Source organism: Phocoena phocoena, chromosome 16, assembly GCF_963924675.1.
Source record: "Phocoena phocoena chromosome 16, mPhoPho1.1, whole genome shotgun sequence".
In the NCBI taxonomy this organism is placed as follows: Eukaryota; Metazoa; Chordata; class Mammalia; order Artiodactyla; family Phocoenidae; genus Phocoena; species Phocoena phocoena.
The window spans coordinates 30,067,447-30,084,604 of NC_089234.1; the positions used below are offsets into that span (position 1 = coordinate 30,067,447).

General features: G+C 48.6%; 1 protein-coding gene across 21 annotated transcripts; it reads right to left on the reverse strand.

Moving 5' to 3' along the window:
* Positions 1-502: 502 nt before the first annotated feature.
* On the reverse strand, positions 503-16,603 carry ZFYVE27 (zinc finger FYVE-type containing 27). Of its 21 annotated transcripts, none has more exons than XM_065894947.1 (12): positions 16,407-16,603; positions 12,829-12,899; positions 11,068-11,218; positions 8,509-8,604; positions 6,926-7,038; positions 6,045-6,190; positions 4,717-4,803; positions 2,868-2,888; positions 2,567-2,711; positions 2,030-2,076; positions 1,612-1,693; positions 503-567 (listed from the first exon to the last, which is right to left on the reverse strand). In XM_065894947.1, exons 1-12 carry the CDS (start codon positions 16,601-16,603, stop codon positions 503-505), a joined length of 1,221 nt encoding a protein of 406 aa, XP_065751019.1. The 21 variants fall into 21 exon arrangements, with proteins under 21 accessions (XP_065751019.1, XP_065751016.1, XP_065751014.1 ...); XM_065894944.1 differs by having other exon boundaries at positions 2,567-2,708; positions 4,717-4,788; positions 11,068-11,254; XM_065894942.1 differs by having other exon boundaries at positions 4,717-4,788; positions 11,068-11,254.
* Positions 16,604-17,158: the final 555 nt, after the last annotated feature.

Genomic DNA, 17,158 nt, shown 5'->3' on the forward strand with positions numbered 1-17,158 from the left:
TGGTGGGGAAATGATGAGGTCCTGATGCCTGAAGGGACATTTGAACAGAACTGGGACACGTGCAAGCCCTTCTGCAGGCTCTCAAAGGGCAGGGGCTTGGCCCAATACCCAGCAGGGGAAGAATCTCTTTTCCCAATCTCTGACCTCCAGTCTTCTAGAATTCCCAGGCCTGCAGGGACACCCTGATCCCAGGTGAGACCAGGCCTGGCTCACTGCTGCCCTCTAACTTACATTCCCTGCCCAACCCTGAGTCCACTAACAGCCCAGAGCAGAGCAGGGCAAACACTCCAGTCCTTGTTTGAGAGCAACCACTACTGGCCATCCGTAGGAGTGGAGAACAGCTCCAGAACCCGGCTGGAGTCAGCGAGGGCAGGAAGGGGAAGCCTACCTAGCACTCAGGCCACATTTGCCCAGCACATGCCACATGGGGCTAAGGGTGGGGAGAGCGGGGTCTACTGCTGGCCCCAGGGATAGGCGCCCGCTTGGACCCTGGGCCCTCTTCTCACTTGCTCAAAGTCTGGTTACACGAGGCACACACAAACACAGTCTCTCTCTGGGCTTCAGGGGCTGAAAAGGAGGAAGAACTTGGTGAGATGCTTCCTCGTGCCCTCTGGCTCATGACCCCAAACACCAGAACCTCCTCCCCACTCCCCGAAGCCCCACACAGACCACCCATCGTCCAGCCTACAAGCTCGCTGTCCCAGCTCACCAGCCTGCCCTCAGAGAATTCTCTTTCCACAGGAACTGGGGACTTTGGGGGTGACCATACCAACAGCAGGCCTCACCCAGATGTTCTATGCATTAGAAATTATTTTAGCACCAAAAGAATACCTTTAAAAATGTTTTTTAAATAAAATACCAGAAGAAAATTTTCCAGAATGTTTTAACAGTGGTTATTATCTCTGGGTGGTAAGATTACAAGATTATTTTTCTCTTCCTTCTTCTTCTGTAATTCCCAAATCTTCTAGAATAAGAGTATGTTACTAGCATGACCAGAAGAATGAAAAAAGGACACTCCATTTAACATTGTAACATAGTGCAAAGCAGTATGTAATACATGCTCCCATTTTTTTTTAGAACATGCATATGTATTTATCCCGTGTGTGACGGCATTAATGACCGGGAAGGGTCCACGCCTAACAGTTCTCTCTGGGAGAGATTAGGAATGTTTTCCTTTCTTTGGCTTTTTGTTTTGTTTACAATGAGTAGGTATAGCTTTTATAGAAGGAAAAGAAATTTTTTTTTTTAGTTAAAAGCATTACCAAGGCCATGAGAAAGAATGAAATTCAGGAGGTGGTCTGCCTGGAGGAGGCGGGCCTGGCGCTGGGAGCCTTGGTGGTGCTGCTTGTGCTCTACTTTCTAACTTTACTGAGCGGTGGGAGGTAGTCCTTACTGCGCTTCACGATTCAGGTGCGTTTTATATATATATATACTCCTGTCCGCGCATCAAATGTTTTCGTTTTTCCTTCGTTAAAGGGAGATGGAGGAGATCCCGAGTTCCCTGGACCTCTCACTGACCCCTGGCTCCCTGCCCACACACAGCAGCCCCCAGAGGAGGCGGGAGGCAGGCGCGCCCTCCCGCTGCCCGGACCCCCAGCCTGCACCACTCACCTGTGGCCCCCATGGAGGACCTGGGAACCTTGAAGGAGCAGCACCGAGAGCAGAAGCTGTTTCCACAGTTACTGCAGTTCCGCTGCAGACAAGAGCCAGGGTCAGTCTTGGATCGCCTGCCCCCGGGCACCTGGAGCTCCTTTCCACCAGCTGGCCCCAGCCAGAGAACCTGGGACAACTATGGGAGTGGGGAGGTGCCCGAGCAGGGCAGGACTGAGACCAGATGGGACATCCCAAGAGAAGGCTGGTGAAGGCATGGGCACAGGGCAGGGCTCCGGAGACCCACTCATTTGAGCAAACCTCAGACCAGACCTCAGGCCCAATGTGGCCCAAGCAGTCAGACTTCATCTGTGACCTCGAGCTACTCCCCTACATCTCGTCCCAAGTCCCCAGCAAACACACCCTCGAGAAGACTTACCCTCTTCTTCAGCACTGAGAAGGTGGCCGAGCAGCCCGTACAGCTCCCTGAGAAACAGAGGCAGCAGCTCAGCTTTGACCCAGCCCAGGCCTTGCAACTCTCGTCTTCTCCTGACTCTTCTAAATGGGGACACTCAGGGCACCAGCCCAGCCCAGACTCCTTGGCTGGGAGCAGAGTGCAAAGTCCAGATCCAGAGCCAGAAGGAGGGATTCAAACTAAGAAGGAAAAACCGACTCCACACTCAGTTCCCTGCCATTATGCTCCACTGCCCACCACAGCTCTGCCTGCCTCAAGGACCACACCTCTCTGCAGTCCCAGAGTGGCGCTTCTGGAACTGAATTCCTCATCTTCCCTCAAGATTTAATAAGGACAGAGACACAAGAAGGAACCCACGTTCCCTCCCTCTCAGTCCCTCTGTGCATGTGCTACCTCCCCAGGGTCCTATGGACACAGCTTTACTCCTTGCTCTCCTCGTAACCCAGCACCTCTGGCCCCACGGCCGGGGCGCCCCCCAGCCAGCCCTCCCCTGGGCCGTACCGAAGTTGTTGGTCGGGTACCGCTTGCGGAGCCTCTCCGTGAGCCTCGACACCTTGTTGCGCAGCACCTCGTTCTTGCTCAGGAACCCGTTGTCCTGCAGGGCCAGCTCATCCTCTGCCGGGCACGGGGCCCCCTCGTCATCCTCCTGTGGGAAAAGCTGCTTCCAGTTCTGCCCACCTTGTGGCAGGGCTCCGGGATCTGTGTGCATGGCGGACCCCGAAAGGCGTGGCAACCACCGGCTCGGCCACCCTTCCCCCGCATCCCGCCAGCCCCTGCCCACCTCACCAAGGCAGCTACTTACCAGCACCACCAAGTGGGTCTCCTGCCTCCCAAGGTGCAGGGGAGAAGGAGAGAAAACAGAGAGAAGATAGCAAGAAGGAAGCTGCTGGGAGGGGGGCCCCCAAAGGAAAGGAAGCATGTAAGTGCTATGCTGAGTCTGTCTGAGCACGTCCCAAAGGGTGACGTTAACAGAGGCCCCTGTAAAAGGACCCCAACATCAAATAAGCTTGGGGGAAGCTGTGTATTACTGTTTTTCAAACTGGGTGAAATTAATTTGGTCGTTATCTTAATAGAACAGAATTGAACAGGAAAGAAAATATCCCTTACAATGTATTTTTCAGGAAACTCGTTTTATTTAAGTTTTTCATATTTCACAGACATAAGTGTGAACTGGGTCAAGATGTAAAATGTGTTCCTTACTCTAGGTCATGAACAAACCTGCTTGAAAGCCCCTGCTATATATATTCCCTACCACCACCACCAAGACTCAGAGTCCACAGCCGCTTCAAGTCTTAGAGAAATCTTAGCAGTTGAAAATGTAAATGCCCACATGGACGAGGCTAATATAATAGTTAAGCGGGCTGGGTGTAAATCATAGGCCTGGTGAAAACTCACAAAACCTCCATTTCTTGTATCCCCCACTTTACAAAGAGACATAAAGAGAAGTGATTTCCTACTATAAGAAAAGCCATAGGGCTTCCCTGGTGTCACAGTGGTTGGGAGTCCGCCTGCCAACGCAGGGGACACGGGTTCGAGCCCTGGTCTGGGAGGATCCCACGTGCCGCGGAGCAACTGAGCCCGTGCACCACAACTACTGAGCCTGCGCTCTGGAACCCATGAGACACAACTACTGAGCCCACGTGCCGCAACTGCTGGGGGCCGTGCACCTAGAGGCCATGCTCCGCAACGGGAGAGGCCACCACAGTGAGAGGTCCGTGCACCGCAGTGAGAGGTCCATGCACCGCGGTGAGGAACGGTCCCCACTTGCCTCGGCTGGAGAGGGCCCACGCACAGCGGCGAGGACCCAATACAACCAAAAAAAAAAAAAAAAAGAATAAATAAAATAAAATTTAAAAATATATATTTAAAAAAAAAGAAACGCCATAGTGCAAACGTGACAATAAATGGCAACTGCCACTAGGACTCGGTGACCGGGGACAACAGGAAGTGGTGAGGACTATGTGACTTCTCTAAAGGAGACAGTCACTCCTCGGCTACATTGACTGCTACAGACTCAGGGCTCCCAGAGCTTCTGAAATTTTAGAAAAACTGAAAACCTAGAGTTTCCACCGCCATCTCTCCATTTTTAAATATTGGCTCAAAAAATTATTTTAAAGCTTCTCATGCCAAATAAAACACTTCTGCAAACTATGAGTGTGAACCACTGTCCTAAAACCAGGAAGACTGTCTAACTCTCTGACTTAGCACTTGGCCATGCAACTGCTTTCTCCAATGTCCCATCCTCACCCGTCAAAGGGACATCTTACAGACCTCATCCTTCAGAAGAGCAGGCAGAGACCCCAGCAGTGCCCTCCTCCACATCTGCCTTCCCCACATCTAAGGCACCAAGCCCACAGTCTCCAGCCAAGGCAGTAAATGACCCACCTCCCCCAGCAGTGCATTTTCCAGAGTCTTCCAGAGCCATCCCTGCCCTGGGCACCCAGGACAGATGCCTAGGTCAGCAAAAGGATGGGTGGAGGTTCAGTGGCACCCTTTGAACCAGTGAGTTTTAGCTCAGAGCAAGTTTCAGCTTCTCACTTGGACATAAGAAAACTTTAAAGACCCAGACTTGGAATGTGAGAAGCTACATGGCTCCAGGACCACCCAACTTCTGACCTGGTCAGCTGAGGGTGCCGGGGAAGGCCACCCACCTCAATTGCATCTTTAAACTCCTCGTCAGGCTCGGCCTCCTCAGCCTCCTCCACACTGCCTGGCGTGAGGTCCTGGGGAGAGAGACTCTATTACAGTCAGAGAGATGGCAGCCCTGCCCCAAAGGTAGAGGCCACCTCCCCGGAGCCAGCATCCAGATTTCTCAAAACAATGGTTCAAGGGACTCCCCTGATGGCATACTGGTTAAGAATCCACCTGCCAATGCAGGGCTGCAACTACTGAGCCTGCGCTCTAGAGCCCGCGAGCCACAACTACTGAGCCTGCGCGCCTAGAGCCCATGCTCTGCAACGAGAAGCTACCGCAATGAGAAGCCTGCGCCCCGCAACGAAGAGTAGCCCCCGCTCACCGCAAGTAGAGAAAGCCTGCGCACAGCAACGAAGACCCAACACAGCCAAAAATTTAAAAATAAAAAAAATTATTTAAAAAAAAAAAAAGAAGGACTTCCCTGGTGGGACAGTGGTTAGGAATCCGCCTGCCAATTCAGGGAACACGGGTTCAAGCCCTGGTCCGGGAAGATCCCACATGCCGCAGAGCAACTGAGCCCATGTGCCACAACTGCTGAGCCTGCACTCTAGAGCCCATGCACCATAACTACTGAGCCTGCGTGCCACAACTCCTGCAGCCCGCATGCCTGGAGCCTGTGCTTTGCAAGAAAGAGAAGCCACCGCAATGAGAAGCCCGCGCACCACAACAGAGAGTTGCTCGCCACAACTAGAGAAAGCCTGCGCACAGCAACGAAGACCCAACACAACCAAAAAATTAATTAATTTTTTAAAAAAAGAAAAGAAAAACAACGGTTCACGCCTCAGAGGAAATGGCACAACTGCCAGAAAGGAAGAAGTCAGGGGAAAGAGAGCAGTCTGTAACCTAGCAGGACAGGGAGATGGGACCAAGGCCACAAAAGGACGCACAGTGGCTGGAGAGCACTGTGGTTGAGAGCACAGGCTCTAGAACCACAGGGCATGGATCTGAGACGTGGGCCCACTGCCCCTGGACAACCACTCTGTGCCTCAGCCTTCTCTTCTACAAAGGAGAATAATCTCATTCTCAGAAATAACCTACACCTCCTGGGGTTAACGTCTATAAAGTACTTGGAACAGCAGAGTAAACACTCGATAAAGCACAGCGTAGCTCTTGTTACTAGTTAACTATAGTCATTACCATTAAGCACTTCAGAGGAGATGGGCCTGGGAGGGAGCAGGAACTACAGAGGCCAGCCCAGGAGTTATTTGGTATGAACAAGCTGGTAATAGAGAGGCTGGGCAGCCCGGCCGCAGCAGGCTCTGCCCGGGTGGTTAGGGGCACTCACCTCTGTGGGCGTGGGCGCAGGTGCAGGTGTGCAGTCCGGCAGAGCGCCCTTCCCCCCGGCATCCGACGGTGGCGGGCTCTCAAAGGCACTCTCTTCCTGCTTGGGGTTCATCCGCCGCTGCAGAGATGCCCTATACTCAGACACCACTACCCAGAGCAAGGAGAACAGGGTGGGAGGCAGAATCAGGATGGAATGAGCAGTGCTCTGGGGGTACCCACTACTGCAGCCAGCTGGCCGCCTCCTCCAGCACCCCCTCTCGGCAGCAGGAAACAGTCGCCCTCCTAACTCTGAACAAGTCACCTAACCCAAGCCTCACAAACAAGACAGATGTACCAATACCTACCCCATGAGATTGTTAAAGAGAGATTAAATGTAGTAAGTGCCTGATAAATCATGGCTTCTATAATTAATTTCCAACCACAGGGAGGAAAACAAGTATAGCAATCACCCCAATACATGTACAGGCCCAGGCTTCTACGGCTCAAGGCCTCTCCAGACTGTTTCGGTGCTTTAGAAGCCAGACGGCAGACAGGTACTCTGGGATCACAGAGATGAGGCAGCAATTCCTGGGGGGGCTGCATCCTGGGAGGTGGATGGCAACACTGGGAAAACATCCCTCCCTCATCTCCCAGAAGCCACCATATCATGTGAGCAGTGATTCATCTGTCTGGGGAAGGGAAAGGGACCCCTAGTAGCAGCCTCCCCTGTATCCCACTGAACATCTGAGAGGCAGAGCCCACCACTCTCCAAGGGAGGACCCTAGTGTGGTGCTGCCCCCTTGTGGAAGGCACAGCAAACAGATGATCAGCCGTAGAGATAAAGGGGAATCTAACCAGCCCTCAGAGCCGGGTCCCATCTCTGTCAGGCTCTCCAGGGCTTACCTCGGAAGAACTCCACATTTCCCAGAAAGAGTGTGCTGTTTAAAAGGGCAAGGACCCAGCACAGCGGCAGCAGATACAGTATGCAAACCGTGCCCAGAAGAGCCCCATAGAACCTGGATCAACAGAGAGGAACCACAGGATCAGAAATTCGTAAGATCAGAAGGAAACTGGTTTAGGGCACACCCACATGGGGGTCTGGGCAACAAACAGCTATGGGAACAGTTAATAAGCTGACAAGATCTGCTAAGCAAACAACTGGAAAGTAAAGGGAGGAGGAAGGATTTACAACCACCAACAGGTCACAACTGACACGGGCGGGGCCGCCTAAACTGGTCCAACACACCTCTCTCCTCAGGATCTAGACTCTGAAGTCTAGAATAAGACAGACGTGGATCTGAATCCCGCTCTGCCACTTCTTGCTGTGTGACCTTATGCAAGTCCCTTGGCTCTCTGAGTGTTACTTCCTTCACATGTAAAATGAGGACTAAGTCTTCCCTGGCGGTCCAGTGGTTGAGAATACGTGCTTCAAACGCAGGAGGCGTGGGTTCGATTTCTGGTTGGGAAACTAAGATCCCCCACGTGCAGTGGTGCGGCCCAAAAAAATGAGGACTGAAATAGCACCTTCCTCATAGGGCTACTACCAAGAGTGAGACAGTACCATGGAAAGCCCTGAGCACAGTGCCTGGCACCAGGGGAAGGCTAAACAAGTATTAGTTGTCATTATTATTCATATACAAAGAGCCTTAAAAACATTCATTTCGGGCTTCCCTGGTGGCGCAGTGGTTGGGAGTCCGCCTGCCGATGCAGGGGACACGGGTTCATGCCCCGGTCTGGGAAGATCCCACATGCCGCAGAGCGGCTGGGCCCGTGAGCCATGGCCACTGGGCCTGCGCGTCCAGAGCCTGTGTTCCACCACGGGAGAGGCCACAACAGTGAGAGGCCCGCATACCGCAAAAAAAAAAAAAAAAAAAAAAAAAAAAAAAACAAAAAAACAAAAACATTCATTTCATTTGATTCAATAGTTCCATCCTAGTATTCCAAGAAAAAAAAAATTTCGAAAGATTAAAGCTATACCCATAAAAATGTGCACTACAGGGTTAGTAATAAAAAGTAGAAACTGACTAAACATATCACAGAATGGTTCCATAAATTACAGTATAATCACCATCTATATTAATGTTGTATTACAAGTAATTCCAAAAGCTATGTAGCAACATGGAAAACCAGTTATACGATAACAATAAGTGAAAAAAAAAGGGTTCTCACATACACTATGAGCTATAGAGAGCATTTGCATGTGACAAACTCTACAAGGCAATCCAAACATGAGACTGGCCGCTATATCAGGGTGGGAGATTCCATGGTGAGTTATTTTTCTATTATTAAAATATTATGACCACACCTAAAAGAAGGTGTCTGAACAAAAGCAGCGCATTCAAGCCCACAAGCCTACGTACAGGTCTGCACACAAGAGCCTAGTGGGCTCTTCTCCCCTGAGCTAGGGCAACAGGAGCCCTCTCGAGGCAGCTGGCTTTGCCTGGGGTCCCCAGGGCAGCGGTGGTGGGAGCGGGACGGGCACTCACTGTGAGGACACGGTGGGGTTCTCCCAGTGCAGCACGCGGTAGACGGCTTCACAAGTGTAGCACAGGCGGCTCAGGAAGGCCTCCAGCTGGATCAAGCTGCAGACACCACATAGGGGGCTTGTGCAAGCTATACGCCCTGCCTCACCCAGAGGGATCAGAGAGTGTGGGGAAACTTCGTACACTTCAGCCCCCTTTTTTGAACCCTTGCCAAGGTTCCTGCTTTGGTCTCTTCCTAGATGTTGATGTTGGGCTGGCTACTTAACTTTTCCAAGGATGCAGTTTTCCTCTATAATAGGAGGAGCAGGGTACCCACCTCCCAGATGCACTGGAGCTGTGAGGATAAATGGCAGGATGTAGAGCAATGTGTCTCCACCTGGGAGGTAAGGTAGACTGACATGAAGAGTTTTTTTAAATGGATGCCCCCCAAAAGCAAAGAGCACATGCTTGTGAAATGAGAACCCAGATCTTGGTTTCTGAAGCGCTCTTCGGAGAAATGGCTGATTCTAGAACAGGGCAGGGAATGTGCAAGAGGAATGTGAACATTCTGTTGTACCACAGAATAAGGAAGCACTCAAAAATGATGGGGACACATTGAAAGAACACAGGGGCCAGTTCAAAAGAGCTCCATTGACAAATCTAGGACTGAGATCAAAATTAACAATGACAATAATAAATTATAACCCATTGAATAAAATTTAAAATTCCTACGTTCATATTGATAATAAGGAAAAGCTCTTTCTTATAGAATGTCAGGTAATAATGACAATTAGAAAATCACCTTTGCAACCATTATAGTAATAAATTGATGAAAGTAAGACCTATCAATGGATTTCGATGTAGTGGGTGTATATTTGATGAGGAACAAGATATTTACAAAGTCTCAAAGTATCCCCCCTCAGATTACTAACTCCAGAGGGTAAAATGAATGGTCACTTTACAGTGGAGAAACCTGCACCAAGGTGACCAAAGTTAGTATCTCCCATAACAGACAGCGACATCATGTACCTCTTGATATGATACAATGACAATGTCGCTTGTCACATTCCTGCCAAAAATGCAGAACCTGAATCTAATCATGAGGAACCAAACTACCACAAATGCAGAGAAATTCTACAAAATAATAAACATGTTCTATTTTAAAATGTCAAGTCATGAGAAACAAAGACCAAGGAACTATTCCAGTTCATAGGAGACTAAAGAGACATAAAAACTAAATGTCATGCACGAGTCTGGACTGGAGCCTAGATCAGGAGAAATTTATATAAAAGACCTTATTAATACAAATGGCAAAATTTGATCATGAACAATTATTAGATAATAGTACTAATGCTACTGTTATCAATGTTAAGTTTCCTAATTTTGATTACAGGACTTTGGAAATAGAAGAGAATATCCTTGTTCTTAGAAAATGCATGCTGAAGTATTTGGGGTAAATAGGCAAGATGTTTGTAACTTACTTTCAAATCGTTCAGAAAGAAAAAAAATAATGTCTTAGTGTAGAGAGACAGATGAAGCCAACGTGGCAAAATGTTAATAATTGTTCTATCCGGGTAAAGGGCATGTGGGAGTTCTTTGTACTATTCTTGGAAATCTTCTGTAAGTTTAAAATCATTTCAAAGTGAAAAGGTTTTCTGAAAAACTGCAGATACCCAGGCCCCACTCCAGATAACTGACTCAGGATTTCTGGGGTGGGGCCCAGCCCTCCACTGGTTTATAAGTTTCCTTTGGAGCTCCACAGAGGCCCTTGCTGCCCAGGGAGGGATGAGAACCCCCGCTGTATTTGAAGAGAGCCACTGAAGTTGTTACGGTTAATGTTATCCAACAGTCTTAAGGTGCTTCCTCAGAAGTACCAGCTCTGTCACATTTAGAGAAGTTCCTCCACAGCACAGTGATGATGACTTCCTGGGCACCAGACACTCATTCAATTGTCACAACCGCCTATGAGGTAAGCCTATAATTATCCCATTTAACAGATGAGGAACGTGAGTAACTTGCCCAATGTCACAGCGATTAAATGGCAGAACTGAGATTTGAACCCAGGCAGTGGCTCGTGTGTGTGTGTGTGCGTGTGTGTGTGTGTGTGTGCGCGCGCGCGTTCAGTCAAGACCCTAAACTGTGAAATCAGCTAGATCTGGATTCCCATCCCAGCTTGGTCAATTGCCTTTTTCCTCATCCATAAATGGAGGACAATCATAGTAGCTACCTCCCAGAACTGTTAAAAAGATGAAAGGAGGGGCTTCCCTGGTGGCGCAGTGGTTGAGAGTCCGCCTGCCAATGCAGGGGACACAGGTGCATGCCCCAGTCCAGGAGGATCCCACATGCCACGGAGCTGCTAGGCCCGTGAGCCATGGCGGCTGAGCCTGTGTGTCTGGAGCCTGTGCTCCACAACGGGAGAGGCCACAACAGTGAGAGGCCCATGTGCCGCAAAAAAAAAAAAAAAAAAGATGAAATAACATCCACGGTTTGCCCACTACAATGTCTGGTGCCCAGCAAGCACTCAGTGTGGTGGCAGCTGGTACTGTCACGGCCCCTCACCTCCCTGGCCCCTTCCATACTCACAAGCTCTTCACCTCAGCTACGGCCTCAGGGCGAGACAGGCGAACTCTCTGAAGGTCCTCCTGCCTCACGCTATGATACTTCCTCCGCATCAGCTCAGACTCGGGCAGCCGTGCCCGGCAGACTTCCTGAAGGTAGCCCAGCAGGGCGGGCACTGAAATCATCAGGGCACCCACTGAGTACCATGCACCTATGGGAGCAAAAACACTGCAGATAAGCAGAGAGCAGGACCAGGAGCCTCCGCCCACCCACATGTCCAAGTGCTCGCTCCCTCACCTGCTCCAGGTCTCTGCCCAAAAGACCTCCCCCAACCACCCAGTATGAAACAGAACCCCCGCCCCCCCCACGGCCTCCAGCCCCTTAACCCAGCTTTAGTTTTCCTCATAGAACTTATCACCGCATGGCAGATTACACATACAGTCGTTGGCTCCTCTGTGAATGTAGGCTCCTAAGAGCTGGGACTTTCCCCCATCTGGTCACTGCTGTAGCCCCAGACCCTTTTTTTAAAATATTAAAAATCACTACACTAGCACACAGCACACAGCAGGTGGCTCGTGCCTGGAGTCTGGCCGCTGGGAGCTCCCGATGACTGACAGTCTGATCTTTGGGCCACTAGGGCAGATTGGAAGCCTTCCTTTGGAGTTTAGGATACCACAGACCACTGTGGATCGAGCAATGGTGAGGCTAAAAGAAAATCCAAAGAAGGAACTTCTTCCATGTTAACATGGTACCCTCCAAAGCAAGCTAACAGAGCACTGGGCACTGAGTAAATGCTTGTTAAACATCTGTCATCTGAACTGATTTACTTTGGAAATATATTTAGAAAAATCTAACAGCCTGGGAAGGATATCTGAGTTTCAATCAGACAAAGAAGAGTCCTACTAAGACATAGAAGATGAGGTTTTATGTGAAACGGGTTTATTTTCAACCCATTGAAACCACAGGAGGCAAAGGAGACACTAGAGAAATGTGAATTCAATAGAACAAACGCATGAAGAAAGGACTCAGCTCCTCAGAACGTTCTGCCCCAGGCCCTTCACTCATTTCCCTTGAGGGGTTTGGCTTTTTCTGCAGCCATCTGCCAGTTCCGAATAAAAGGGCTGGGTCCCAGCATACCTTGTCATAAAAGGTCCCCAGGAGACAGCACTATCCAGGACCCCACCAGCTACCCACCCGTCCACACATCAACCTCAAAGGCTTCATGCCACAGACCCCTCACCACTGGTGACTGCCCAGCAGCCCCGGCCAGGCTCACTTGCTGAGCCAGAGAAAATCAACAGATGTGGCAAAAATCCCTGATCAGCTCACCTTCCTAGTACCTTCACCCCATGTCATGTCCCCAAATGACCCCAGAAACCAAAATGGGAAAAGGTTAATACATCAGCATTCAGTCCAGAAGGAAATAATAATAACAGCTATAATGTACTGACTGCTTATTCTGTGTCAGGAACTGTGTTAAGTGTTATACATAGATTACCTCATTCCTCACAACGACCCTCTGAGGAAAGCACTGTTACTATCCTCCCTTCAGAGATGAGGAAAATTAGGCCTTAATGGACAGGTTAAAGAACTTCCAAGGTCACACCAGTGGCCCGGCCAGGATTCTAGCCCAGGGTGGGTCTCTCAGGAGCCTGTGTTCTGATATTGAGCAGACACAGAGGGAGGCCAACTCCATGGCGACACAGGCGGCTCCCTCACATGGGCCGCTTCTCAGAATTCCTCCCCACATTCATTCACAAAAAACCCCTGGCCCCTGGTTCTTACCCTCATTCAAGGTGAGGAACAAGATGTTGAGGCCCAGGCAGGTCAGCAAGGAACACAATGGTGTCTGCCACCTACAACACAGAGAGTCCTGGTCACTGAAGACAGCTGCCCCTCCAGCCAGGAAGGGGAGACGGGCACACAGGCGGGTCTTCAAAACCAGGAGGAAGAGGAGGCCCTGGAGCTCGGAGGATCAGGGAGAAATGAAAAGTGGGTCTCTCACTTGGACAGGCGACCGGGAGAGGAGCTGAGGCCACACCTTAGGCCCTGGGGTGAGAAAGGGCATCCTCTCAGAACCAGAAGACCTGTAGAACCTTTTCCCAGGAGGAGGAAGCATTTATGAAATTATCTGTTAATGTTATAACCCTGTTTAACCTGTGTTTTGTAAGGCTCTATTCTCTTTAAGAGGTTCCGATGACATTCTTCTTTAAGAGTTTTCCTTTATTCTTTGTATTTACTGAGAGCTGATATGTAACGTATTCTTTTTTTTACAGTTTTGTAAGAACACATGCTTCCTGCACAAGACTCATCTAATGTGGAAACTGAGAGAACAAAATGTAAAGGATTTCTTTGACCTTATTTGCGACGTTCTCTTATTTCTGTGATTTTGAGAGTTTGTTTTAAACATACATTAATTCCAAAGGAAAGAAAATAATAAAGGTTTCATTTCAACATATAAAAAATGAAGACAAAACCAGGGTTGGCATTCCCTCAGCAAACACACCCAAAGTGAACTGGAACTTTTAGAAGCAAACACAGACCCAGCTCCCACCACCACCAAATGCCAAGCAGAAGCCCCCAAAGACGGAGGAAAGAAAATCAGAGACAGGTTGCTGAGGACGAGCAACGGTGCTGGCTTAGTCCTTGATAAAGGACATTTAACAGGGTAAAGGGAGCACAGACGTAATCACGAAGCCACTGACACCTATATTCTAAAGAGCAGTGTCAGTGGATATAAGGTGGGCCCTCAGAGGAGAGAGTCAAATAGAAAAATCAACAGGTAAGTTGCAATGTATTCAGAACTTCAATGCATTTTCTTTTGCTCTAACTGGGATATTTCACAGTTACTAAATGAGGTTAACTAATTTATGGGGTGCTTTTTTTTTAAACAAGAGTTATGAGTAAGGGAGTGAAATGACCTCTCTCTGCCTTTGTCTTAAAATTCCATACACTCCAACTACACCACCCTAATTAGGCCTCAGACCCATCTAGTGGCTGCTACCAGGGTAAGCAAATTAAGTCAGGTGTAAGGCCAATCCCATCTCAGAAATAAAAATAGCACACAGCCACTGAGATAGCTTTCATTTTAAAGCGCCTCTCTCTCTCTCTTTTTTTTTAAAGATCTGTTTGTTTATTTTTTGGCCATGCCACGTGGCATGTGGGATCTTAGTTCCCCAACCAGGGATCGAACCTGTGCCTCCTACAGTAGAAGTGCAGAGTCCTAACCACTGGACCGCGAGGGAATTCCCAGCCTCTCCCATTCTATCTGTCTTTACTGACACTTTGGTCATGGAGACCCACCTACCGGAGTAGCTGATCCCAGAAGAGAGAAGTCTTTTAAAAATCTACTGTAGCTCCAGGCTTCAGACCTCATAGAAGCTCAAGATTAGATCCCTCTGCAAAGTCAAATCCTCTTTACTAAGAAAAGAACAACCAAACACACAAACTAATCTGACAGCCACTTTCACAGACCAGCGCTCCATCTCCCAGCGGCTCGGAGACCATAAGCTCCTGGGGGCTTCTGAGTCCCGAGGCTCCTCCTCCATCCAGCTTAGTCAATCCCACCACATCCTCAGATTTCTAATTTCATTAAATGAAAAAATCCTAATACATTAGCGCCAAGAAGCACTAAGAGACCAGTGCTGGAAAAGGAGAAGGGCAGGATATATTTAACTTTTGTGCTTTGCCACGAAAAGGCAAAACACACATACATACATACACACGTATATACATACACACATGTTTGCATGCACAGGTGCATGCGCGCGCGTGTACACACACACACAGTAGAAAACGCCAGAGAGCACAGCCCCGTGCTTTCCAGAGCCCACACACTCCCCTAAGGAAGACCACAATTCATTTCAGCTAGTTGGTCATGGTGGGATTACAAAGCGAGCCCCTCCTTACACCATCTCCCTACTCCTTACACCAACAGTATAGTCATCTAAAAGTAGAGAACATTGCTCTGGAACACTGACCAGCTCATCTCTAGGGATAATGCCATAAATTAAAGGGGTTCTGGGGTGAACAAGAAAAACTCAGGGCATTGGTCAGAGTTAAAAATAAACCTCCCAAAAAATAAAAAAAAAATAAAAATAAACCTCCCACTATTTCCAGAATGAGGTAAGAAAAAATACTCCAGAGCACCCTGAGAGGTTAACCCAACCCGACCCGCCCTTGTCTCCTACCTGCGTCTCTCAGGCATCTGAGACGGTTGAAGGCCTTTAAAAGAATCTGACAAAAACTAGAAGCTTCTCCCTAGAAATACACACATGTGTGCCCACACAACTTTACATGCAGGTTCAGGAGATTCACTGACCCCGAGAGCCCCACCCACAGGCTGTAGATGAAGAACATCTGCTCTTTAGGACAAGCTGGTTTTATGTGACTTCCATTACAATGCAGTATTAGGAACACATAACCTTTGCACAAAAAATAAACAAAAAAATTTTTTTTTTACTCAAATCTAATCCAACCTTTAAATTTAACTTCCAGTCTGCACCAGGAAGAAGCGGCAACCAGACAAAACTAGGTAGGAAATTCTCCAGCAAGTCAGTGTCGTGAAAGAGACCATTTAGTGAAAGAGACCATTTAATTCAGAAAGACCTAAGAGACATAACCACACAGAATGCGTGGTGCTGGATCGGAGCCTGATTTGACCAAAACAATGGTAAATGACATTCTTGGCACAACTGAGAAAATCTGAATATGAACTGGGTATAGGGTGACATCAAGGAATCATTGTTAATTGTGTTAGGTATGATGTTACCTTATTTTTTTAACAAGAGTCATTATTATTTAGAGACAAACTAAATAATGTGTTTAGGGAGCAGAGTGGTATGTATCTATAATTTTAAATACTTTAGCATAAGAAATAAAGTGAGCTGAAAGGAGAAAAAAGAAAATTACCAAGGATGAAAATCAAAGCAGAACAGGAACAAAAACTTTTGAGAGCCATAATCCTAAAGGATTAGTGAAAATAGTGTCTGTTTATTCATAGTTATTTGCATCCTAGTTTTAATATGAATTATGCTAATGTTGGGAGAGAAGGGGAAAAAAGCCTGCTCTGGATATAAAAGGCCCAATGGTCAAGGCTAGCTAGCAGTCCTGAGGTATGAGCTTATTCAGCCACAAAGAAGAAACCCTGGTGAAAGGCCAGATGGTTCCCAGTGCCTGCCTCTCCTGGGTTGGGCCTGAGACACAGGGTCTAGAATAAGCCCAGAGGCCCAAAGGACCTCCCAGAACTGCTCCTCACCAGCGCAGAAAGGATAACCCAGCCACTGCCTGAGTGGCCAGCGCAACTACAAAGCAGGAAGGCAGAAGGCCCAGCAGGTTAGAGCAACCCTAAATAAAATCTGTACCTGAGCAAATACCGGACACCATCACCTGCATCCTTCAGAGGTTCCAGGTAGATCTCCAGCCTCTTGTAGGACAGAACCAAGTTGAAAAGATCAAACGCCGGGGACTTGGCAGGAGCAGTTGGAGACTCCAGGGGAGCCTCGGGGACCATGCTGGGGCTCACCTCTGGCCCACACCCCTCTCGCTCTGAGGTCTGCATCCTGTAACCATAAGAATTCCTGACATTTGCATTGCACTTCCAATGCCCAACACACTTTTACTTGCATTATTTCATGTGGTGCCATAATAAACCTATGAGGTAGGCAGGGCTACAGGTGGAAAGCCTATTTCACAGAGGAAGACACATTCAGCAAGGTGAAGTGAATGACCCAGACAGAGCTGACCCTTGAACAACATGGGTTTGAACTTCACGGTTCCACTTATATGCAGATTTTTTCCAACAGTAAATACTACAGTTCTACACCATCTGCAGTCGGTTGAATCCTCGGATGCCCAACGGCGGATACGGAGGAACCGCGTGGAGGGAGGGCATACTGTAAGTCATACTCCAATGTTTGACTTCACAGAGGGTCAGCGCTCCTAACCCCTGCGTTGTTCAAGGGTCAACTGTATAAAATCCTGCTCTTCTGACTCTCCATCTAATGTTCTTTTCCCCACAGACCCATCAAGAGTATAAACCATAAAGACCAAGCACACATGGTTGCTGGTGAGAGGCAGCCTGGGGTCTCAAGTGAAACGATGTCCTGAAATATTT